Source organism: Chelonoidis abingdonii, chromosome 5 (assembly GCF_003597395.2).
Source record: "Chelonoidis abingdonii isolate Lonesome George chromosome 5, CheloAbing_2.0, whole genome shotgun sequence".
Taxonomy (NCBI): Eukaryota; Metazoa; Chordata; order Testudines; family Testudinidae; genus Chelonoidis; species Chelonoidis abingdonii.
In genome coordinates, this window is record NC_133773.1 from 46569059 (window position 1) to 46593981 (window position 24923).

The window sequence follows — 24923 nt, forward strand, 5'->3', positions numbered from 1 at the left end:
ACGTCAGCCGCAGCCTCGCTCTAGGAGGGTTAACGGCGCGATTTTTCAAAATGGTGGTGTGGAGGCAGATTGCTTCCCGCCGGGCCATGGAGCGGGGAAGGGGCTGCCTGGGGCACGGCGGGCTGAGGACGCGGCCATAATGGGGCGCCGCAGCCGCGCTTCGGAGGGGAAATCATAGAGAGGACGCGGGAGGAACGGCCGGCTGGCACCATGGCGACCTGCATCGGCGAGAAGATAGAGGTGCGGATCCGACCGTCCCCCGCGTGGGGTGGGGCCGAGACTCCACCATTCTCCTGAGCGGACAGGGCAGGACCCGACCAATTCCTCCGGGACGGGAAGCTTGGAGCAGCAGCTCCGCCCCCTCCTGCTACCTGCTGGGGTGGTGTCTCCCCCACCCGGGGAGTGAATTCGTCCCCCGGCTGCGTTGTGCTGGCTCAGGGCCTAAGGCTTCCCAGGGCGCGCCCCGGCGCAGTGAGCGCGACTAGGAGGAGGGCATGGGTAGGGTGTCCTCTCCCCCGGTCGTGCCAACCCCCTCCTGGGAGCCTGAACCCTGGCAGGTGCCAAGTGTGAATTCAATAGCACCGTCTGCTCCTAGGCAACCCCGGCTCTCTCCCTCAGCCTAGTATTTCTGGTGCAACCTGATCTCCGACCAAACTACCAGGCAGATGGTTTCTACTGGCTCTGGGCGTGTTCGCCTGATTGCTCTGCTGTCCAGACCCCGCATGAATCCTGCAGCTTCTGTCTCCTAGTGACCGTATTGTCTGATGACAGTCTTCTCTTGCTAGCTATGGGTCCTCCATAATACCATACATCCCAGTCAACTCTAATACTACCTCCTTGTTCACATACAAGTGACAGGAAGTATAAGGAAGAGATAAATATTTTATACTAAGGCTTGTCTCTCCTGAGAGTAACACTGAGCCACGGGACTGTTTAGCAAGGTTGTGTCTTTAACCGTGTTGTATCCAGATCAACTGTAGCGATGAAAGGCCGTTAAGTTAGACCCTAGGAAGTGAAAAGGTGCTTGGGATCCGCCTACACTAATTCCAGTTGCTGCAGTTGGGCTCAGCCCTTTAGGGTACAGGGTGTTGTCCGTCTGCCATCGCTGAGCGTCCCTAGCTGACGAGAGGTTGTTCTCGCTGGAGGGTGGTTGCAGAGCGCCAGGTTGGTCTCCCTACGTACTGCAGGGACAGGAAAGGCTTCTGTGCGTCACCGTTTACAAGGGAACTTAGCGGAGCAAACACCTTGGCCACAGCCCTCGGAGTGTGAGTGGGCCCCTTTCGCTTTCTCCCTGCCGTGCACTTCTGTTGCCATCTCGCTTCAACTGTCCCACGGGATCCTAGTAGTCACTGGTGCTCAGGGCCCCTAGTGCCCGCTTGAGGGGCGGAGCACCCCCAAAGGGAAGCGAGTCTTCCGTGCGGGGGCTGTGACGGGCCACGGGTGGGGAGCATCTCTCTGCGGCCGCTTAGGACTGTCAGGCGGGACGACGGGAGGCGACTCTGCCGCCGCTGCTATGGCAGCGGGAGCTGGCGGGCGTTGCTTCCCCCTTCTGCTTCCCCAGGCGCGGGCGAGCCGGCGGGAAGGCTGCCCGGCTCCGGCGCGGTTACTGCTCCCCTCTGGCCACTGTGTTAGAGTGCAAGCTCTGGGGAAGATGCCGGAGTGGCTGCTGAGTCTCCTCCTGGCCCCCACGCCCAGCCGCGTTGCCTCTGCCGGCATGTCTCGCAGCCGGGCCGGGGAGAGCTCCATCCAGGTACGCTCCTGGCGCCGCTCCCCTCTGTGGGCCGGGAAGAGGGCGTAGGTGCTGGATCTAGGGGTGCGGTAGTGTGTGTGCTGCAACACCCCCGGCTTGAAGTGGTTTCTGTCATATACATGGTTTACAGTTTGAGTGAATGGCTCTCAGCACTCCCACTATAAAAATTGTTCCAGCACCCCTGGAAGAGGGGCACCCTGCATAGTGCTGGAAGACTAACTGTGAGGTGTGTCTGTCTCTCTTTCAGGATTTCAAGGTGGGGAACCTTCTGGGGAAGGGTTCCTTTGCTGGGGTCTACAGGGCAATATCCCTAAAAACTGGCCTGGAAGTGGCCATCAAAATGGTAAGTGTTACTACTGCCCCATACACGGGAGAATGCACGTTTGCCAATGTGCCTTGCACAGGTGCAGCCACTGGCGAACGAGTCACCTCAGCTCTTTCTTGTCCTCCTATAGCTATGCATACTGCTGAGAGAATATTGCCTCTCACTGCTGGTATCTTCTCCTCCCTTGCCCAACTTTTTGCTTTTGGTTGCATATCTAATGCTCTGCATTAGATTTTGTGGCTAAGAACTAGTGATTGAATTGCATGTTGCAGAGTTGATTTATATAGATAGGTAGATAAAATAAAGTATATTGGGGTGATGCCCAGACAAGCCAAGTGCAGTAGAAACATATAAAAGATGGGCTTTATCCTAAGCCTGTGTAAATTATCATGGATTTCAACGGAACTATAATAATTTACAGGAGAATAATTTATAATCTGAGGATCTGGCCAACGGTTCCTGCCTCAGAATTTATATTCTAAGAGCCTGAGCCTGATGTCAGTGAGGTTCCACATGAGTGCAGGGGTTCAGCTCACACAGAGTAGCTTGCAGGATTAGGACCTGAGTTTACAGTAGGCTTGCAAAATTCCACTGATCTATGGACAAGAATTTTACTTTCATCTGCTAAAAAAGAAAAATCATTAGATTTTTCATTATCTTCTTCTTTGTGGTAATTGTGGGTAGACCAATTTTGTGCCTGGGCTGGTTAATCTTGATTGTCTTGGAAGGCTGTCTTATAGTTTTATCAAAACATCTGTTTGTATTTTATAAACTTTACTTATTCATATTAACGAACTTTTGCTAGAATTAATACAGGCTGTATAGGTTTGTCTTCACAAGATTATATTTTCAGGTTGCATTGAAATTGACTACATATTGCGTAGAAATAGTCCATTTTACCCATTAAATATGCCTAAATATCTTATCTGCTTTATTAGTGACTTTTTTAAGTTTTTCTAGATTTGCATGCATAACTGCTTGTTACACAATCAAATATTATTCCAAATCTCTGTGTGTTTACTACTAAGAACAAGGTTTTAAGTGCACACTATTGTGATTTAAACTAAAAGTGCAGATAGACTGATTTAAAAAAAAAAAAGTTAAATGTAGAAGGAACTTGGCTATCTGTAGGGTTACAAAAAAACTGGTAAAATGCAATATATAGTCGACAAGCAGAGTCTGATGGTAGCATTCATTCAATTGTGGGATTTATCTTAAAATGTGTCTTGAAACTACTTCTCTGATCCCTTTTCAGATAGACAAAAAGGCCATGCACAAAGCTGGAATGGTACAGAGAGTTCAAAATGAGGTGAAGATACATTGTCAATTAAAACATCCTTCTATACTTGAAGTAAGAATAACCTTACGCTTTGCACACTATCTTGAAATTCTGCTCCCTTCATTGTAAAAGTATTCTAACTGTTTTTATTCTGTTTTTATGTTCTAGCTTTATAATTATTTTGAAGATAGCAACTACGTTTACCTGATACTAGAGATGTGTCACAATGGAGAAATGAGCAGATATCTAAAGAACAGAATGAAGCCTTTCTCTGAAGAGGAAAGTGGGTTGGATTCTTTCATATAGTGACATTTTTAGTTAGTATATTTTTATCATTAAACAGGCATTTAATTTTGATAGATAGAAGTCCTTTTTAAAAATGTTTCACTGTCACTGCTTTCCCTTGGAGCAATTCTATATAGTTCTAAATCTAGTAGTACTTGAAAGACTTTGCTACAATTGCATATATATTTGATATGTAGTTTCTTTGTTTTGTTGTTAGTCCTGTTTGGGACAGGAATGATAGCATAATAGAATAACAACCATTATGACTTATAAGCAGGGACTTTAGTTTTCTGTGATTAAAAAAAACCCAAATTCTCTGATTTAAAAAAAATAAAAATCCATGTTTTTCTGTGATTAAAATGAAATGCTGAACTTTAGTTTCCTTAGCCACTATATATAGTTATCAGTAGAACATCATGTTTTATTGATATACAGTAGAAACCCGTTAATCCAAGCCTCCATTATTCAGGTCTCCATGTTAACCAACCACCAGCTGCCTGGGGCTGACAGTGGCTGTGGCTCCGGTGATCAGTCCCTACTGTGTGGGGCTGACTTCCCGAGCACCCTCCACCGCATCTTAAAATAGGGGACAGAAAGCTCTTTGCCAGTTCTCCTGATTATCCCAATTTTTGATTATCCATTCTGGCCCCAGTCCCAATTAGATCGGATAAAAAGGGGTTCCACTGTAATTTTAAATTAAAAAATCAGTCACAAGAGCGGGAGGTTGTGTGCATTGAATAAGTGACATTGGTACTTCCAGCAAGATTAAGTTAATAGTTAATATATTTACATTTTTTCACAAAATATAAAAACTGAAGATTGTTTGTTTGTAAAAATGAAAATTCCATGTTTTTCTCTGGGAAACAGATTTCTTGCATCCCTCCTTATAAGTCCATGTGCTACTAGAAATAAAATATTAAAAACTGGTCTTCAGTGATGCTGAGGTATATCTTCCCTTTTAACATTAGGGTGTAACCTTTGTTAAATTACAGTTCTAATCTGAAATATGACTGTGTAAAATTGACACATTCTTACTCCACAGATTTGTGCCCCTGTTATTACAATCTGAGTTGCATCTCCATACAGTAGGAACTAGGACTGGGTGCGTGATTAAAAAAATGTGTTGCACAATTAAAAAAATAGAATACTATTTATTTAAATATTTGTGAGTGTTTGCTACATTTTCAAATATATTGATTTCAATTACAACATAATACGTATATAGTTCTCACTTTATATTTTTGATTACAAATATTTGCACTGTAAAAAACAGGAGACAGTATTTTTCAGTTCACCTAATACAAGTACTGTAGTGAAATCTCTTTCATGATAAAGTTGAACTTAGAAGTGTATAATTATGTACAAAAACAAAACTGCACTCAAAAATAAAACAATGTAAAACCCACAAGTCCACTCAGTCCTCCTTCAGACAATCGCTCAGACATACAAGTTTGGTTGCAATTTGCAGGAGATAACGCTGCCCACTTCTTGTTTACAATGTCACCTGAAATTGCATGGCATGGTTGTAGCTGGCATCACAAGATCTTTACGTGCCAGATGAATTAAAGATTCATATGTTCCTTCATGCTTTCAACCACCCTGATGATGGATTCTGCTTGATAACAGTCCAGAGCACACTGACACATGTTCATTTTCATCATCTGAGTCAGAAGTTACCAGCAGAAAGTTGATTTTCTCTTTTGATGGTTCAGGTTCTGTAGTTTTTGCCTCTGAGTGTTGCTGTTCTAAGACTTCTGAAAGCATGCTTCACACCTCGTACCCTTCAGACTTTGGATTGCACTTCAAATTCTTAAACCTTGGGTGGAAAGCTGTAGCTATTTTTAAAAATCTCACATTGGTATTTTCTTTGCATTTTTGTCAAATCTGCTGTGAAAGTGTTCTTAAAACAAACTTGCTGGGTCATCATCTGAGACTGCTATAAGATGAAATATATGGCAGAATGTGGGTAAAACAGAACAGAAAACATACAATTCTCCCCCAAGGAGTTCAGTTACAAATTTAATTAAGGCATCATTTTTGTTCTTTTTAATATGAGCTCATCAACAGGATGGATGTCCTCTGGAATGTGGCTTGAGAGCTATGAAGGGGCATCACAATATGTTTGCGATTCATAAAACTTTGTGCAACCGACCCAGGCACAAGTCCAGGTGATTGCCCTCATTTTTCACTTTTCAGGTAACTGCATAAGAAGCAGGCTAGCAGTATCTCTCGTGAGATGTAAAACAAATTTTGCTCTGTCTAGTGATTGGCTGCGCAACAAAGTAGGACTGAGTGGACTTGTAGGTCCTTAACGTTTTACGTTCTGTTTTTCGAGTGCATTATGTAACATATATATATATAGTTATACTTATATATATAGATGCTATATATATAGTACTCATTATATTCTGTATAGCTACACTTTCGATGATAAGAGCTTGCCCTCAAGTACTTGTATGAGGTGGGAACTGAAAACATACATCATCTTTCTTCGTTTATAATGTTTTACAGTACCATATTTTGTTAATATAAATATGAACTTAACAGGAAGTGGCTGTCCAGACCCCAGACGCCACAGCCGGCGTCGCTTGGGCAGGCATCGCCGCGCTTGGGCGCTCTGCCGGCGCTGCGGGAGCAACAAGCGGCTCAGTGACCCCAGGCGACGGCCACGAAATGCCGCCCGGAAGCGAAGCTCCGCAAGCACGCCTGCGGGAGGTCCACTGGAGCCGCCTGCTGCCCTCCTGGCGACCGGCAGAGCGCCCCCCGCGGCATGCCGCCCTGCTTGGGGTGGCGAAATGTCTAGAGCTGCCCCTGACTGTACACTTTGTATTCTGTGTTGTAATAGAAATCAATATATCTGAAAATGTAGAAGAAAAACCAAAATATTTAATAAATTTCAATTGGTATTGTTTGAGTGTGATTAATCACAATTAATATTTTTGAGTTAATCGCTTGTTAACTGATTAATCAACAGCCCTAATAGGAACATTGGAACAGCCCCATTATTTTCTGTGTTTGCTGTTTTTTTTATTCTTGATATTGCAGATCCAACACAAGTCAAAAAAGAGCTGGAGTCTGGTTTGTTTTGTGCAGCATCATTGGAACTATTTACCAAGTTTCAAAATAGAGGTGGATATGAAAACAATGTGGCTGTCCGTACAGTTCTGAGGGCCTAATCTGTTTTGTGGAACTATTAGCTAATGATGATGAATGATACATTGGGAGGAAAGAATACACAATGAATTAGCAGGGCTAGCAGTTGCAAAAAAAAGCAACGCCTATATACTTTTCATATGGAAATCATTGCTACAAGACTGCGTACATGATGCACTCTTGGCAAAGTGCCTGAAGCACATAGAAAAAGTTACAAGTTATTCTAAATTACAGTAAAGTCACCTCTACAAGGCAGCCTTCTGTTCTGAAATCACTCAGAAGTATTCCCAAGTGTACTGTGTACAAGTCGGCTTCAATGTTGTTACTGCCAGAGTTCCTTATCATGTAGATATACACGTCAAACAACTGATTTTTGTTGGTCTCTTGAATAGTGGTTCAGGACAGATATTACTGTACATTTGGGGATTTTTTTTTTTAAAGCACTGAAATACGTGTAAGTGCAATTCATTGTTCTTCACCTGTTAAAGCTTTGCATCATCCCTTATAGACGACATCCCCATAACAGACTCAGGAGCCAGAATTAAGTGATAGAACAGGAAGCTGCAAAGCTGTGTGCTTTCACCAATTTGGGAAAAGTTATCTAAAAAATACTGTCTGCTAGACCCAAATTAGTCTTTTCTGTGGAATGGTGACTTTTACCAGTACAATTCACTCCTCTCTCTCCAAAGTTTTCTTAAGGTCTTTACCCTCTCCAAACTCCTAAAGGAAGAGTAGAAAAAGAGACTAAATATATTGGGAGGGGGAGGGGGAGGGGAATAAGGGAGTGGGCCAGTAGACTAGCTTCTGCAATTTGAAAGATGGTAGTTGGTGTTGCTTTCCAACCAATATGTCTTTAATTGCACTCCAGCTGGGAGGCAGAAGCACTGAAGAATACAGTACATCCCTAGGGATGACTACCGAATTTAAAATGCAGTTCAATTCTGAAGGTAACACCACTGTCTTCAGTGGGATTGCACAGGTGCAACTGATTGGACCTTGTAAACAATTCATTAACGAAATACAAGTGAATATAATTCCTCTTCTAGTTGTGTTGGCTCTGCACTGCCAACAGGCAGTGAGGGTGGTACAAACATATTTTTCTCACGAAGTCATAAAGATTTGTTGAATAAGATCCTGCTCTTACGTTGTCTTGTAGAGTCATACTGACTGAATTTAGAGGTGGTCTAATGATGAAGCTGACTTGTACACAGTACACTTGGGAATACTTCTGAGTGATTTCAGAACAGAAGGCTGCCTTGTAGAGGTGACTTTACTGTATTTTAGAATAACTCGTAACTTTTTCTATGTGCTTCAGGCACTTTGCCAAGAGTGCATCATGTACGCAGTTAGGAAGGGTGAATTCCTTGAGCTGTAATAAGGATTGGTAATTGAAAAGAAGTGAGAAGAAATGTTATGTTTATGTTATGTGTATGGGATGGAAGAAGGGTTAATGGTCATTTGCCTCAGCAAACAGTGCTTCCTGCCATAGCCATAATCCTGAAGCAGTGGTACAAGACACTATTTCAGTCTATGTGAAGCCTTAAGGCAGTCACCCTCTTGTTCTAGACTATGCTCTTGGTCTTCTCTGTTTCATGATTGCTTTACCTGTTGTGGTAGGGAAAACGGTTTCTAATTGTAACTTTTAAATTAGTTTAGTGGGAGAAGGGACTACTCAAGATTACTTATGTTTTCAACATTGTTGACATCTGTGCCAGTTTATTAGTGATCTGTTACGCTGTGTCCAAACACCTGGTCTCTTGTGTATATATAACCTATACATCACACAAAACAGATTGGTTCTAAGAATCTGCTTTATATACTAACTTCTAGGGCAGTGATTTTTTTTCAACCTTTTTTCATTTGCGGACTCCTAAACATTTTCAAATGGAGTTGTTTGACCCGTTTGGAAATCTTTAGACATAGTCGGCGGAGCTCCATGGACCACAGGTTGAAAACCACTGTTCTATGGTGGTAACAACCTTTTGCGGACCTATTAGATGTAGCCTGTAGAATCCTAGTAGTCTGCGGACCATACGTTAAAAGACACTATTCTAGGATGTTCAAAAATAAAATCTCTGCCCCATGTTAACAAGTTGTCAAAGCATCTAGGGCCAGTTTTAAATATTTTCAATTTGTACTCAAGTTCTTGATTCAGTGTGGTTTTGCACAGTGGCAAAGAAACAGATTTGATTACTGGATTACAAGCACCATTACCATGTTTCATGGATTTGCCTTAGAAACACACAGTCTTGGTGAGACAGCTAAGCAGTATGGTAACAGCAAATAATCTCTCCTCTAATCTCTTTAATATAATGACAGTTACATTACACATTTTTAGTAATTTGTTCCTAATAAATGGGTCAGATTGGGGCACATAAGATCCTTAAGTCATGTTTTGATGCTTTCTGTTTCAAGTATTCTACTAAAACCAGATTTTATCTTTTTGTGTTCTGACAGCACGACACTTTATGCATCAGATTATCACAGGGATGTTGTATCTTCATTCTCATGGAATATTACATCGGGACCTCACCCTTTCTAACCTTCTACTCACCAATAATATGAACATCAAGATTGCTGATTTTGGACTAGCAACGCAATTGAAAATGCCTCATGAAAAGCATTACACAATGTGTGGAACTCCTAATTACATTTCTCCAGAAATAGCCACACGGAGTGCACATGGACTTGAATCTGATGTGTGGTCATTGGGGTGTATGTTCTATACTCTTCTTATTGGGAAACCACCTTTTGACACTGACACAGTCAAGAACACATTGAATAAAGTAGTATTAGCAGATTATGAAATGCCAACTTTTTTGTCAGGAGAGGCTCAAGACCTTGTACACCGGTTACTTCGCAAAAACCCAGCGGATCGTTTAAGTCTTTCATCTGTACTGGATCATCCTTTTATGTCCCGATATAACTCGGCACGAAGTAAAGATTCAGGAACCGTAGAAGATTCAATGGACAGTGGAAATGCCACAATCTCTACAGCCTTTACTGGCTCTTCCAGTGTCAGTGTAAGTGGTTGCTTGAAAGAAAAGAAAAGGCTCTTGGTTGGTCAGCCACTCCCAAATAAAATGACTGTATTTCCTAAAAATAAGAATTCCAGTGACATTTCATCTGTGGATGGAAGCAGTTCTTATAATCACTGGGGAATTCAGGGAAAAGAAACTGGCATAAGTGGTAGGGGAAGAACAATGCAACTTACTGAAGAGAGACCACATTCACGTTATCTTCGGAGGGCCCATTCTTCTGATAGGTCTGGCGCATCTCGTAGTCAGACTCAAGGAATATCAAACACTGTGGAGAGATGCCATTCCATAGAACTGCTTTCAACGACCCGAGTAGGAGTGATGGAAAATACAGAAAGATTTTCACCTGTAAACAGCTATGGTGATATTCCCCCTATATTTAAGGATAAGACTTCCTGTAGTTCTGGTTCTTTTGAAAAGCACACATCTCCACCTGTGAAACACCAAACACAGTAAGAATCAGTCTGATTTAGAATTGGCAGCTTTAAGATAAAATCTAGAACTATCTATTTTGTTAAATGCATAATGTTGTAGAATAAGCTATAGTAGAAAAACATATATTTAAATTTCAGTCAGCACAAATGCATTGTCTATTAGTGTTTTAAAAATGAGTTCCCCTCCTATATGTCTCTGTGAAAACTACAGGGTCCCACCATGAGGGGAGGAGCAAGTCTTGACTGCTGAAAGTCTCTGCAAGCGTGGCTTAGATGCCAAGTAGGAGGAGGATGTGGCTTCTGCCAGTATAGCTGTCTAGGGACTGCAGAGGGGTGGGGGAAGAAAGCCCCAAATGCAATGCTTCACCAGTAGCCATTGTTCTCTGCATGTGCAAGTTCCAGGGCTCTCATCCTGATGAGAGCCCTGGCTGGCTTAAATTTGTCAAACTTCAATTAACTAATAGATATTGTTTTATTGTTATACTATTTTAGACTATATGTATGGAAATAATATTTGCTTTTTTGCTATATTTGCCTGGTGCACCTGTCCCATGTTATCTGGAGTCTCCAAAGTTCTATATGATTCTCTTAGCCCCCGCCAACATGTTCTGTTACTGTCTCTGCATCTGGAATAGAATTACTCTTATGTTATACAAATATACAGTATAATCTTGTTTATGGATGTCACTTTTATTTCACAAAAGCTATGCTACTCATTTAGTAAAAGAGCCACTTTGTACAAATTTATTTAGCTTTAGGGTCAATAGCCAATAAATATTCATGTTTATTGTTATGGAAAGACTTACACATATTTGTGTATTTAGCTCAAATTATCTCTGTCCAATGAAGCCCAGTATTGGTTTATTAGAACAGAAGTCCCAGACTGAAACAATGCAGCAGTGGCTTGGAAGCGTACAGACAAATGGTATGAATTTTCAGAATGTTGTTCTTTTAATTGTCAAGTTTGCATGACCTATACAAACTAAAGAAATGCTGTTACTTGCCCCAGGCATGTAATTACTTACTTGTCTTATAAATTAATATTTCTTTATTTATGACAAAAGGACAAATCTAATTGTGTGGTGAAATAATCCTGTACAATGGGATGTACTGCTAATATTACAAAAGAAATTGGACATTAAATAGTGTTTGCTTTCACGGGGGGAGGCATGCAGTCTGGCTTCCTGGAGGAAACATGGGAGGGTATTTAAAATAACAAATTATTATGATGTGTTCCTTTGTGCCCCCTTCAATATTTAAATGTTTTTCTATGCAGATAAACACATTATGAACTAAAAGTATAGTAAATGGTACAAGAATAACTGCCTGCAGTATCATAAGTGAAGCTTGATAGTCAAATTGTATATCACTCTGAAATGAGGTCATCCTCTCCTTTGGCTATCATCATTAACTCTGATTTTTTCATTTATTGTACTAATAAAAACAACTAGTACCAACAGGAAGATTATAGTACAGAATTTTATAGTCCTTCCTCATTGTTCAGTACTGACCAGAAGCAGAACAACTCTGCGCCTATTTAAATGGTGATTTGAAGTGTGAAGGGTAAAATTTTCAAAAGCACTTAAGTCCCACTGATTTTTTCCAACGGGATTTAAGTTCCTGAATGCCTTTCGCTTTTTTGAAAATTGGACTCTGGTGCTTTTGAATATTTTTACCCTAACTTCAATATTTTGGAGATACTGAGGTGTCATTCTTTAAATAACATAAAAATGTTTTGTGTATGAGTGTAGAGTATGAAAGACAGATGATGATTAGAGCTGCAGAAGGGAAGGAGGAGAGAAATACAAAAGACACAGAAGGGAAGGAGGAGTTCTTTGCCATGCATTATATTACATCATATATACAAACTGTACATAATAAAGATGTAATTTAACCAAGAGGTTTAAATAATACAAAACCACTCATTTTTCTTTGTTTGATATTGCCAGACTCCCTTTCCCTTGGGGGAATTGTAACCATATGATATATAGTTGGAATTACCCTGTTCCTCATATAACTTAGCTATCTCTGCTCTCTCTCTCTTCTCAACTCCTCTTATTCTTTTTGCATTTGCTTCTATGCCATGGTAGAAAGGATGCATTCATTGTTTGAGTGAAGGAGAGAGATGAGGCCGATTTTTTTAAATATCAGCCTCATTTATTCAAATATAACAGTCATGGCCAAATCCAATATAAAAGCAATCTGTTCCCGTAGCTGAATGTGGGAAAATATAGCATAACTATTCACACCTACCAATATAATCTAAATTTCTAATCTACCCTTTTGCTGACATATTACATAAAAAGCAGAATATTGTAAATATTTTTTATTTATCGCAGTAGCATTTTCAAATATTCTATTTGTCTACTTTATAGCTAAAATAGAAAACACTTCTTAAAAAGTGCATTTGAGAAGTTCTTTTTATTCTATCAAGAGTTTGCCATATTGTAATTTCAGTAAAACTTGCTACTCCTTTTAATAGTAGTACATATATTACCTGAGTGGTAAATTAACAATATTTCTTTCCACCGAGGAAGATCAAGTTTGATTCCTGTTTTAAATTAAATAAATATTTAGAAGTGTACTAGTAGTGGTATAATTTGGAAACAAATCATTCAGAAATGCTGTTTCAGTTAAGGTACTCTGCACCCGCTATATTTAAAAGGCAGTGATTGACACATTAGTCACATAGTGGAATTTATTTTAAATTGTATTGGAGTTCAATACATCTTTCAAATTTGAGTCATTTTATTTTGGAGTAAACTAAAATGACACACTGATCTCAGCCTAGAAATGTTACTCAATATTGAGGGCTAAACCAACCTTTCTTCTTCAGTTACTTAGTTTTATTTTTTAAATTTTAGTTATCTTGAAAATTTTTTAAAGACCATGAAATAGTTCCTTTCTTTCTATTCCACCTCTCTTTGCCCCTTAAGAACTGAGAAAACTCTTCCAAAGTAATAAATTTCTTAACCCTTTAACTTGAACACAATGCTATTTTTCAGCTCAGCTGAGAGAGCCTTTGGATCACATCAATACTGATAACACAAATGGAGGTTTCCGATACCATCTAGGTGTGCAGCAGGAAACATCAAGAAATGCTTGGAATGGCTTAAAAGATAAAAAAAATCCCAGTACTCCTATTGACATTGCACATTCTATAAATGAGATCAGTACAAAGAAATATACCTCTGGACTTCAGTGTAAATCTGACAAAGCTCAACCATCATCTGCATTTGGTCTCTGTCCAACTTCAGAACAAGGAAAAGTCAGGGGCAAAGAACTACTAGGACATCAGAAACCTACACTGCGAAGTATTGTATCTCCTCTGAATGCTCACAGGCTAAAATCAATCAGACAAAAAACAAAAAATGCAGTGGTATGTTTTGTTTTTTGAAATAAAAATAAATATTTATGGATTAAGTATAGTGAAAATGGAGATCCTTTTCTTTTATGCAATTGCTCAGTGAAACTGGTGTGCTCACATGCTTTCTAAGATGTCTATTAAAAGAAACCAAAGATTAGTATGGCATGGTAAATCTCAGTCTTCATTAGTATGGTAAACTTCAGTCTTCATATAATCTAATGCCATTACTGATTTTTGGCACAAATGTTAGTGTTGTTTCATTCTGAGTTTACAAGTAAAAGAAAACTACAGCCTGACACAAACTAGATATATTAAAAATAGGCATGTTTTTCTAAGTATTTGAAAAATGCACACTTTAACTTTACAGGTCTTGTTTTGAATGTTAATGTGACGAAATTAAAATGTGCACATGGTTGTAATATAAAACATTTCCTTTTAAGCTATGTATCTGAATTGGAATTGAAGAGAATAGTCTTGCTCCTTCTCTCACAAACACTCTTGACCTCTTTTCCTCATTACTTTCTTTTTTCTCTCTTCTTCAGAAATAAAGTTTTCAGTCCCTGCTTATCTCAATTTCTTGTTTTTCTCATTCTTGTCTCTTTTCCTTTGTTTCTCTTACTGCTTCTCCCCCCCCCCCCCCCCTAGCCAAGTCCTGCTCCCCCTTTCCCCTCCCCCTTCATCCTCCATCTGTTCTTTCTCCTCCCTTACCCTAGTATTTGAAAAGGTATTAGGGCTGATCTACCTCCTAATTTCTGATTGGTCACTTCAAGAAGCCACACACTTGGCTATATAACTCTTTGTTCATGCTGAACAAGCATTAGAATTGTCCTAAGTAGTAGCATTACCTGTACAAGTTACTTCAGGGAGCACAAAATCAGCTGCTTGATCTTCGTAATACCATTGTTCATTTTTTTTATGAATTTGCCATAAACATGGAGAGGGAGGAAACAAATACTTTTCTGAAACGTTTGTGGGGGGGGGGGGGGGGAAGTATAGTCTCATCTGGGCAAGAAATTAAATTTTAACCTGGCTTTTATTTTTTGTGTGTGTTATAGGTGAGTATTTTAGATGCAGGAGAAGTGTGTATGGAGTTTCTAAAGGAACTCCATTCCCAAGAGCTTGTGAAAGAAGTTCTCAGAATATCTTGTGATGGAAGTGTGGTGAGTATTAATTTAACTTAAATTGATCATTTCCATTTATTACGAATATCAAGTGACTATAGTATTAAACTGTTCAGTATATCACAAATAAAAGCAATAGCCTTTAGCTATATTAACCTTAATTTGAGTATCAGTTTGTTTAGAACACTTTTTATCCTTTTGATAGCAGTTGAATATTTTGCATCAAGGATGGGTGCGAAACTGAAGATATTTTCTTCTTGGGTAGTGCAGCCTTTGAAATGCAAGTAGCAGACTGATTTGTTTCTGTTTTTTTTTTTTTTTTAAGAGACCTCTGATTTTGGTTTTAGATCTAAAACTGGCTAAACTTTTAGCTGAAACCTGCCAAAATAAATTAAGATTGCTTAGACAGAGGAATACAGTAGCTAAGCCTTGCATTGTGTAACTTCCATCCACAGCTTTCAGATAAGGAATATTGTGATATGCTGTATAGCAATATAACTATAAGATTTTTGGGGGCTTTTGTTAGATCACAGTTTATCATCCAAATGAAGGAAGAGGCTTCCTTCTTGATGATGGACCTCCTTCTCCTCCTGAAGATGTTGTTATGTACAACTTTGACAACTTGCCAGGTAGTGTAAAATTTTCTTTTGTTTAAAAAAAAAAAAAAAAAGGTTAAAAGTATGGATTTTTAAAAAACTTTGTGCATGGTTGGAATGAGTACTAGCTTTTAAATACTTTGAATACAATGGAGAAAATGCCTATTCATTTAGGAGCAAGACAAAAACTAGAGCTCTAATTGAAACTGACTACTTTTTTCTCGTTTGAAATGTAATGAGACTGCATAATGCTGTGAGGTAGGGTACTGGTCTTCATTTAATGACTTAGTTATAAGGAATCACTTATTTGCCCACATTACATCATAGTGGGATGGGTAAGATTGAAGCTTTTTTATTTTTTTTGGAGTCTGGTATTCAGACTACTTGAACTTGAGGGAGGGAAAGGTTTCTAAATAATCTTCAAAGCTGACAACCTAACCTCTACTTCTTTGTGGCCATAGTTTGAGCCTGAGTGATTATTAAAGCATTTAAGGCAGTACTTCTCCATATATAACAATTGAGTAATGTATTTCACTGAATGGTTAGTACAGCAGCCTACTTTTTGCTTTAAAGATCATTCATTGACTTTACCAAAACCATCTTGAAAATATTCATAAAATGTGTCCATTGATTCCTAAATTAAAGAAATCACTAACATATGCTTTGAATGGTATTAATATATGAATCTACAGAAACAATATATTCCACATGGATATAAATGTCCTATACTGGCCTAAGTTCAAAAAAAAAAAAAAAAGAAATTGGCAGGGTAAAACACTTAAATAGCTCTGTAAAATTCTACCAGGTAAGTCCTTGAAAGCTGACTTCCCCCATTTTCAGGTAGTGACAGCTAGACAGTGACAGACCTCACAAATTAAAAATAATTAATTTATAATTTATAAATGTATATATTTTCCTTCTGAATTAATCAATTAAGAGTTTTAAATCTTCTTCTTTTAGAAAAGTACTGGAAAAAGTACCAGTATGCAGCCAAATTTGTACAGTTGATAAGATCCAAAACACCAAAAGTTACCTTCTATACAAGATATGCTAAGTGCATGTTGATGGAGAATTCACCTATTGCAGATGTTGAAGTTTGTTTTTATGATGGTATGTATTCATATGGAGAATATCTTTAGCTTTTTACTGCAACGATTTAAACCTTATTAGCAAAATTGTACTCAAATCCTGGTGATCAAAAAGAAACCATGTGTAACTTCAGGCTTTATTAAAAATTTTTTGCCTAAGAACAAATCGTGAACGCTTCCAAGTTTAAAAAGGAAAGAGTATTAGAATTTTTTAAAGTACCGTATATATTTTAGTATTTTGTCAGTTGTTTTTCACCCTAGCACACAAGCCATTTAAATATTTAAGTTACAATATCCACTATCTCCTGGCAGATTCAATTATCCAGTGCTTTGAGAACGCACCACAAGAGTGGTGTTTAACTACTGTCACTCTCTTTGTGAATTATCTTCCTCCCTACCTGTGATTGTTTCTCATTTTAGATGTGTAAGCAGTGTGCTTGCTTTTAGATTTTCCCTGTCATTATCTAGGAAAAATTGTGGCATTTTTAGTAGAAACCTCAAGAGCAAGGGATCCAACCATGTCTCTAAATTACAAATAAAGAAAAGATTTCAGGCCAAATTCTTTTCTGGTGTAAATAGGCATAGCTGCATTCAAATACAATGAAGTCAATCTTAGGCCTTTCAAAGCAGCAGTAGTTGTAGTTACTTTTTTCTTAAAGATTATGTAAGAACACAAAATCAGTATTCAGGTAAGTCCACTTTTCAGTAGCACTGCTGAGAAGCACCTGTTCTGCAGAACAAGCTCTTGTTTTCTTGTATGTAAGTGGCCCCTTTCATTTAATTAAGACAAATAATGAATATATTCTTCATTTTTGTTTCAACAGTTGTAACACGAGCACTATTCTCTAATACTTGATTTCATTATCTTAATGTCTTGAGTTGGAATATCTTAACACAGTGGTTCTCAACCTTGCCAGACCACTGTACCCCTTTCAGTAGGCTGATTTATCTTGTGTACCCCAAGTTTCACCATTTAAAAACTACTTGCTTACAAAATCAGACATAAAAACACAAAAGTGTGACAGCATATTCTTGAAAAATTGCTCATTTTCTCATTATGATATAATTATAAAATATATCATAAACCAAGGTAGAGAAATACTGCTATAGTATATACAGAAGTATAAACAAGTCATTGTATGAAATTTTTGTTTGTTCTGACTTTTCTAGTGCTTTTCATGTAGCCTGTTGTGAAACTAGGCAAATATCTAGATGAATTGACATGCCCCCTGGAAGAACTTTGTATATCCCAGGGGTATGTGTACCCTTAGTGGAGAAACACTGTCTTAACATAAATATTTAAGTAGTAATTTAAAGATGAAGTGGGGGTGCTATGAAATCCTAGGCCAGATCTCATGTATGTATATTTGGTGGTGGTGGTTTTTTAAATGCATGGCATTTGCACAGGAACTATGTCTGATACTGAATATACACTAATACATTAATATATGTTAACATTATAGTTGACCTATTTAAGTTACTTTTTGATTTCTCCTAGGTTTAGAGTTCATCTTGGAGTGAGTTAAAGGAATGGATATGTTTCTCTTTGCAACAAGTCTTACATATATTATTTCTTGACACTTTCTGAAGAATGTAGCAGCAGTAATTTGCTGTACTTGGTAACTTTTGATATTTTAGAGGAAAAATGATTAGACTTTGTTTTTCTAGGGACAAAAATACACAAGACAGCAGGTATTACTCGAGTGATAGAAAAATCTGGGAAATCCTACACTTTGAAAGAAGAAAGTGAAATTGGCCTGAAGGAAATACAAATATATATGGATCATGCAAATGAGGTAAATATTTATTGTATAGGCACCTCTGAGTGCAAAGTGCCCACTTCTAAACTTGCAGCCTTTTTCACCGAGGTTGGCTCCAGGACTATGTTCTGTCTTTTTGGTGCCTACTTTTCTCTTTAATGTTATGACTTTCTAAAATGCAATCAGACTTTATAAAGAAATGCTATCCCTATATTTGATTAGTTAACTTTCAATGTAAATTAAAGATAATTGTGAAAAGAGCTCTGTTGCTTTTTCTGCAAAGCAGCCTTGCAGATAGGTGAAGGAGATCTGTTTTAAGCAAAAAGTGCCACTAATCTGCCCTTAGTGGAATACCCATTTACCAATTAACCTTTCAGGCCCCATGTCTCCCAATAAGCAGTCACAGGAATAATCAAACCACCTCTCTGTGGGCTTGGGAATAAGAAACCAAGACCACGCACCCACTGTGTGCATTTCCACTCCCTACCCTCATTTTACTGCAAGCTTCCTACACTGGGATCCTGCTTCTCTCTCTTACCTTGGCCTGTGAGATGGGAAAGAGGGGGTGGTATGGACTTTGGATCTTGCCCTATAGGGGCACGTTTTCAGTGCCCCTATAGTGTGTGATCCTAAGTCCATTGAAGTTAATAGAATTCTACGGGTCTTCAGTGGGCTTTGGAGCAGGTGCATGGGAGTGAGCTCTCGAGCTAAAGGAGAATGAGTTGAGCTCCCCCTGAAGGCACAGCAGTGCGTCTAGGAGCTGCTCTCTATTCTGCTAACAGCAGAAATGCTGCAGCCTTGTCAAAACCAATTTCCTCTGTACCAGTAAGCCTTAGCAAGGCTGTTGCAAATGCCAGACACACCCATCACATTAAATAGTCCATGTTACAGATATTTATGTAGCACTTTCATGTTCTGAATATAAACTAACTTCTTTTTTTTATTTTGATATTTTTTTTCTTCACAAAACTAGGGTCACCGTATTTGTCTCGCATTGGAAGCTGCTGTTTTGGAAGAAGAAAAGAGAAGTGAAAGTGTTCCCTTTTTTCCAATAATTGTTGGAAGGTAAAAGTTTATTTTAAATTGTAGCAAAATTGGGTATGTAATCATTTAAATATATCTGGATTAATAGACTCTCCCTCATTGTACAAAATACAATTAGACTGCATGCAGGTGAGTTAAAGAAATCTAGATCAAAAGATACCAAACACATATGAAATCTGAAGTTCTTGAATGAGTGGTGCTATAAAGTGCTTCATAAACACAGCCCAATTTTACAGATAACCTCTGTTGCTCTACTGTCCTAAGTAACTTGTCTCAAGCCACACAGTCAATTGCAATTAAGAGAAACCAGGTTTCCTGACTAAGTCCATTGCACTTCACACAGTTATTCCCAATAAGAAGATTCACCAAGACCTTTTATTCTTGTGCTATTTTTAATTTCCAGGAAGCCAGGCAACACTGAATCTCCAAAGGCTTTGGCACCTCCCTCTACTTTAGTAGATGTAAACTGCGCAGTGAAAGATGCTACCTCAGCAGATAGAAATATAACTGTGAGCTCTACTCCTTGTCATGTTCCCAACATAAATCCTTCTGTAAGTAAACAAGTATGTAGACTTGAGGATTGCTGTCTAGTTAGAATTCAGATACAAAGGTACATTTTTATGGATTTAACTGTGTACCTACCAGATTTGATTACAAATACAGTTAGATTAAAATGTTTTATGACACAATTTCTTTGCTTGTCAATTTGTAATTAAAGCTCTTGATCTTCACCTCATTTGTTCTGTCTAGGTATTGTAGGAATCTGAAATAGACATGTCATGCAGTGCCTAACAGCTGTAGAGCACAATTTGATACCCTTACTTATGAATTTATTTTGCTAAATATAAAAGTATTTTAATTATTGCAAAGCACTATGAAAGAGTTGTCTGAGGCACCTTCTGGTTTGGATGTGCTAGAAATGTCTCATAGGATATAAACAAGCATTCAAACTACGATTCTGGGACATATCATCAAGGTTTTTTAAAAGCGTGCAGTTTATATGAAGCTTTGTTGGTATTAGTGTTATCTGTATATTTAAAAAAAAAAGTCCAGCATGTCAGAGGCCCAACAAGCTTAAATAACTGAATCAAGAAGCAGGAGCATCTTGTATGTTACCTCCTTTAAAAGTCTGCTAGACAAAAATACGTTAACACACTGAGACTCAAAGAATAAGAACAATTTGCTGTATTTCTCTCTCCTGTTTGTTTCTCTTAGTTATTGGTCAATTGATCATCTCAGTGAGAAGTATTCTTGTAACTAACATGTTCTGAAGCCTGTTTATGAAGTAGAGAATCAATGTAGTTATGACAGTAGGAGACTCTGGTTAAGGGGAAATAGGCTTAAGTAGAAGGGGGAATCTGCTCTCTCAAAGTACTTACATTGTATAAAAGAGGCTCTGTTACCAGTCCTTTAGTTCAGAGGATGAAGAATATAGTGAAAAGTGTCAATTGCTGGTTTGTAATCCATGCATGCTGTAGAGTAATTAAAGTGGTCAGATGACATACATAGGCAACTAAATATTTTAACCAGGAATGAAGGAGCATAAACATCTAAGGTTTTTATTGCTAAAACTTAAGTGATCATGGTCTCATCATTAGTAAGGACAACAGTGTTGTGCATTTGTGTGTTCTATTTTTAGATATATGAAGGCTCTGTGTTCACCACTACCATTCCTGAAACAAACTGCTCCTCCAATCAGCAAAAGGAGTGTAGTCCAAACTCAGCCCAGCTTTTAAAATCTGTCTTTGTGAAAAATGTTGGTTGGGCTTCTCAGGTGAGTAGTGAATTGCTGATAAAGTAGATTAGTCCACTTTTTATTAGACTTGAAATTAAGTATTTTTTTTAACTAGAAGGAATAATTAATTTTGAAAATGTATTTAGGCTTCACTTGCAAGCAGGGAGTACACAGTAAGTTTAATTAAACTACAGTTTTGGTCACTTTTTGAAGGCAGATGGGTTGGAAAGTACAGGATAGGGCAATAAGATGATGATGGGGAGGTTAAATATGAATGAGGAAACCGGGAACTAGCCTTGAGAGAAGACCTGAGTGGAGTATCAGCTAACCAGTACGACTTATTGAAGTTTAGATGAACTGTTTAAGACAATGGAAAAGTCCAAAACTAGTGGAGATAGATATAGATATATAAACATCTACATGGAGAGAATTGACATAACAGAGCTTCTCTTCTAGAGTGGTATATACAGAATGATCTCTCCAAGTGGATGAGTCAACTAATACTATCCTTTTTAAACAATAGAATGACACTGAGTTAGTGGGTCACTTTTGTACTTGTCATTAGTGGGTATTGTTCTGGAGGAGGAATTAGGAGGGAATTTTCTGTTCATTGTTGGATATGTGGTTTCTTTATCTGGCACAAAGACCATAAAGGGGGGGGAGTTGAAGTTTAGAAAACAGCAAAATTGTTTTACATAATCCAGACATGAATTCATGACCTGCTTCTGGTCCTAAATGAGTCAGTAAACTTGTGTAGTAATTTGTCTAATACCACATACTGTAGAACCAATAGCCATATAAACTAACCTTGTATTAGTTTTTGTACAAATTTTATTGCACAGTTCTTAGCTAAATTGTCTACTAAACTTAGAGTAAAATTTCCACAAGTGCTGAAGTCCTATTTTTCAAATCTGCCTAAAAAGCCCTTTGAAAGACAATGAGGCTTGGGCTCCTAGGTGACTTCAGCACTTGTGAAAATTTTACCATAATCTTCTTAAAATAGATAGTTATGGTATGCGACTTTAATTATTTGAAGTTTTCAAGCTGTAATAACTTTGGACACATCTCTTGTCAGTTGACTAGTGGAGCAGTGTGGGTTCAGTTCAATGATGGATCCCAGTTGGTAGCACAAGCAGGTGTCTCTTCTATCACTTACACATCTCCAAATGGCCAGACAACTAGGTGAGTCTTAATTCTATAAGCACATAGATTACCTTCAAACTAAATGGAAATACAAAATAAACTTTGCAGTTGGTATCTAATGTTGACCTTTCACAGTTACTATTTTTTAACTGTTACAAATGTTTACTTTAATTAGCATGTTACGGAAATGAAAACCATCTCTTTACTATAGTTTCATCATATGAAAACTACCCAAATGGTCTGTGTGTAGTACTATGTCCATAGTGTGTAGATAAAAACTTTACTAGCATTGTAGCACAAAAAAACCCAAAACCCAGATGTGTGTAACTTCACGTGTGTTTTGATAATCGAGTAAGCGTAGGAATAGCAAGCACATAGTAAAATGTATCCTCGGTCAGCCCTGGATAAGATGGGAATGGGTTCTGTCCATATATCTCTTCAGTATGAGATTTTATTTATATTGCTTGCTCAGTAACTAGAGGAAGCTTTAATGAAAAGAACTATATCCATTTTTCTGAAAACATGTCCACAATTTCCAAGTTCAGGGAATGCCCTAGTAAATTAACTAAACTACATTAAGTGTAGAGACCTGATGATCTCAGCCCAAACAGTAGATGTTCTATTTTGAGTCCCAGGTGACAATGGCAAATAAGTTTTTTTTATTGCTGTTCAATTAATAAAATTAGGTATTTCACACAATGGAGTGTACAGTAAGATATCCATTTGGATACTGTATTTGCAGTTAGCTGCTCAACATTTCTCTCGTTTTTATCAGGTTATTATATAATCTCTACAGTTCTGAACACAAGAATTCTTCAAGTAAAAAAAAAATTACACAAATTTACTTTAGGTGCTCAAGACATCCAGATACATATTTAGACAAATCAGTAAGTGACTTGACTTTAGAGAGGCTGAGCACCCACAATTCCTGACATTAAGTTAAGGATTCACAGATTCCTAACTTGACACCTAAGTTTGAATTCTTTAGTATCTTAATCTGCTGAAATCATATATGGATGTTCTGGACATAGAAACTGCTTCTACTACTTACTTGTGTAACTTCCTCCACCTGCTAGGTATGGAGAAAATGAGAAATTACCAGAATACATCAAAGAGAAGTTGCATTGTCTGTCTTCAATTCTTGTGATGTTTACCAGTCCAGCTGGCCCCCACTGATGAACATAAAGCAACATTTTGGGCTAGGCGGCTTAATAAATAACTTGCTGGCATTCAAGCAAAATGACTAATTTACTCAGCTTACCAGAAACTCTTATAGTTAAGAAATTCTACTCAGCAATGTCTGCTAAACAGCAGGAAGGAAAGGGTTGCTATTACGTCTAGCCAGTCATTTGTGAAACATCTTACAAATGTGTAATACTTTCCTCAGATAGAGGACACAAAGTTGTTCTACATAATAGATTCTGGGCAATCTCTGAGACTAACTGATTTTTCAGGTAAAGAATTCCTGAACAATCAATCAGAACTGTACATAGTGTCCCCCCTCCCCCACTGCTCATTCAATGCTGGCAATCGAAGAACAAGCATTTGCACTGTTGAAATATTTGTACCTGTAAATAACTTGTATTTTATGTGGCTTACAAGTAATATATGTAAAAATATACATTGTTTTATACTTGTTTTATATTTTTGTAGCAACACTTTCTAATGAAATTTCCCTGCAAAAGCATTTTATAAAAAAAAAATAAATGCAGTGGTAATTGTCCAGATCATTTGGTTCATTTAACAAAACCATTGCCTAGGGCATTCTCAGATGATGGCACACTGTGTGGGGTGTGTGTGTGAGAGTAACAAGGTACAACTTTAGTTGCAACATTCTGACATGGAATAATGTCCATGGGCACCTTGCCTCTGATTTTGGCCCACTGAATCCAAGGGTGTATAGGGACTGGAAAAAGTGCAGCAGAATGGTGTAGAAATGCCAGGCTTATTAGGCCACACTCTACTTCTAACTTGCATGCTGAGAAGCTGAAAAAAATTCAGGTTGCACCTGCTTGTGATCATTATATCGAATTTATACTTCCTTTGGGTATAGATCACCTCTGCACTGGGTCTAGTACGATGGTGAATTCTTCTTAGATTTACAGAATTTCTGAATTTCCCCCCCATAGTAAGTACTATGCCAGTTACTTTTTACATTGTAAATGCTGTTGTCGTTCAAAGTATAGCTACATGTAGCTTTTTTCCTAATTCAGACAATTTCAAGATCATCATGTACTGGGATGGGAGGACTAGGAATCAGCTCTGTAAGTAGAGTCAACCAAAGAGCGTTAAATCTAAACATACTTCTGTAGTGTCATTTTAATTCTAGCTAGCTTCCTAGGCAAAATGAATTAGTACAGATAAGCAAAAAATATAGCAACACGTTGACCTTTATTAAAAATAAAGATCCTTAAAACTAGAAAAGTATAAATATAAATGTATAAATATTCAAATACTACACGTTCTTAGAGCAGGGAGAATTTACTGGTCACACTTTCTGCATTGTAACTGGAAAATTCAGTGTGTCTAAAAGTGAAGTCTTTCTAAAGCAGGTAATATCTTAAATAATAAAGTTGTTAGAGAAGAGTGTCTTAAACTTAAATTAGCTAACACCACTGTGGAAAAGTATATATTTTATATCCCGGATCAGTGTCAGTATAAGGAAGGATTATTGACGGTTGTGGAATTTGTAATTAATTAAATTAGTTACACTATTAATTCAACTGGTGGAAGGTGCCCTTGGCCTAATATACTAACCTCTTCTCCATCAAAACTGAGCTTGCTCATGGTTGGCTCATGCCACAG

The 24923-nt window shown here is 38.1% G+C and overlaps 1 protein-coding gene across 2 annotated transcripts; it reads left to right on the forward strand.

The window, feature by feature from the left end:
- Positions 1 to 23843, forward strand: PLK4 (polo like kinase 4). 2 transcript variants are annotated; one of them, XM_032806027.2, is made up of 16 exons: positions 1 to 240; positions 1998 to 2093; positions 3331 to 3426; positions 3523 to 3637; positions 9250 to 10282; positions 11089 to 11189; positions 13270 to 13643; positions 14687 to 14791; positions 15279 to 15381; positions 16309 to 16458; positions 18105 to 18232; positions 19170 to 19261; positions 19644 to 19791; positions 20880 to 21014; positions 22051 to 22157; positions 23195 to 23843. In XM_032806027.2, the coding sequence occupies exons 1-16, from the start codon at positions 211 to 213 to the stop codon at positions 23292 to 23294; spliced, it is 2913 nt and encodes a 970-aa protein (XP_032661918.1). In that variant the 5' UTR covers positions 1 to 210; the 3' UTR covers positions 23295 to 23843. The 2 variants fall into 2 exon arrangements, with proteins under 2 accessions (XP_032661918.1, XP_074922370.1); XM_075066269.1 differs by lacking the exon at positions 1 to 240 and adding an exon at positions 1671 to 1750.
- The last annotated feature ends 1080 nt before the right edge of the window (positions 23844 to 24923 follow it).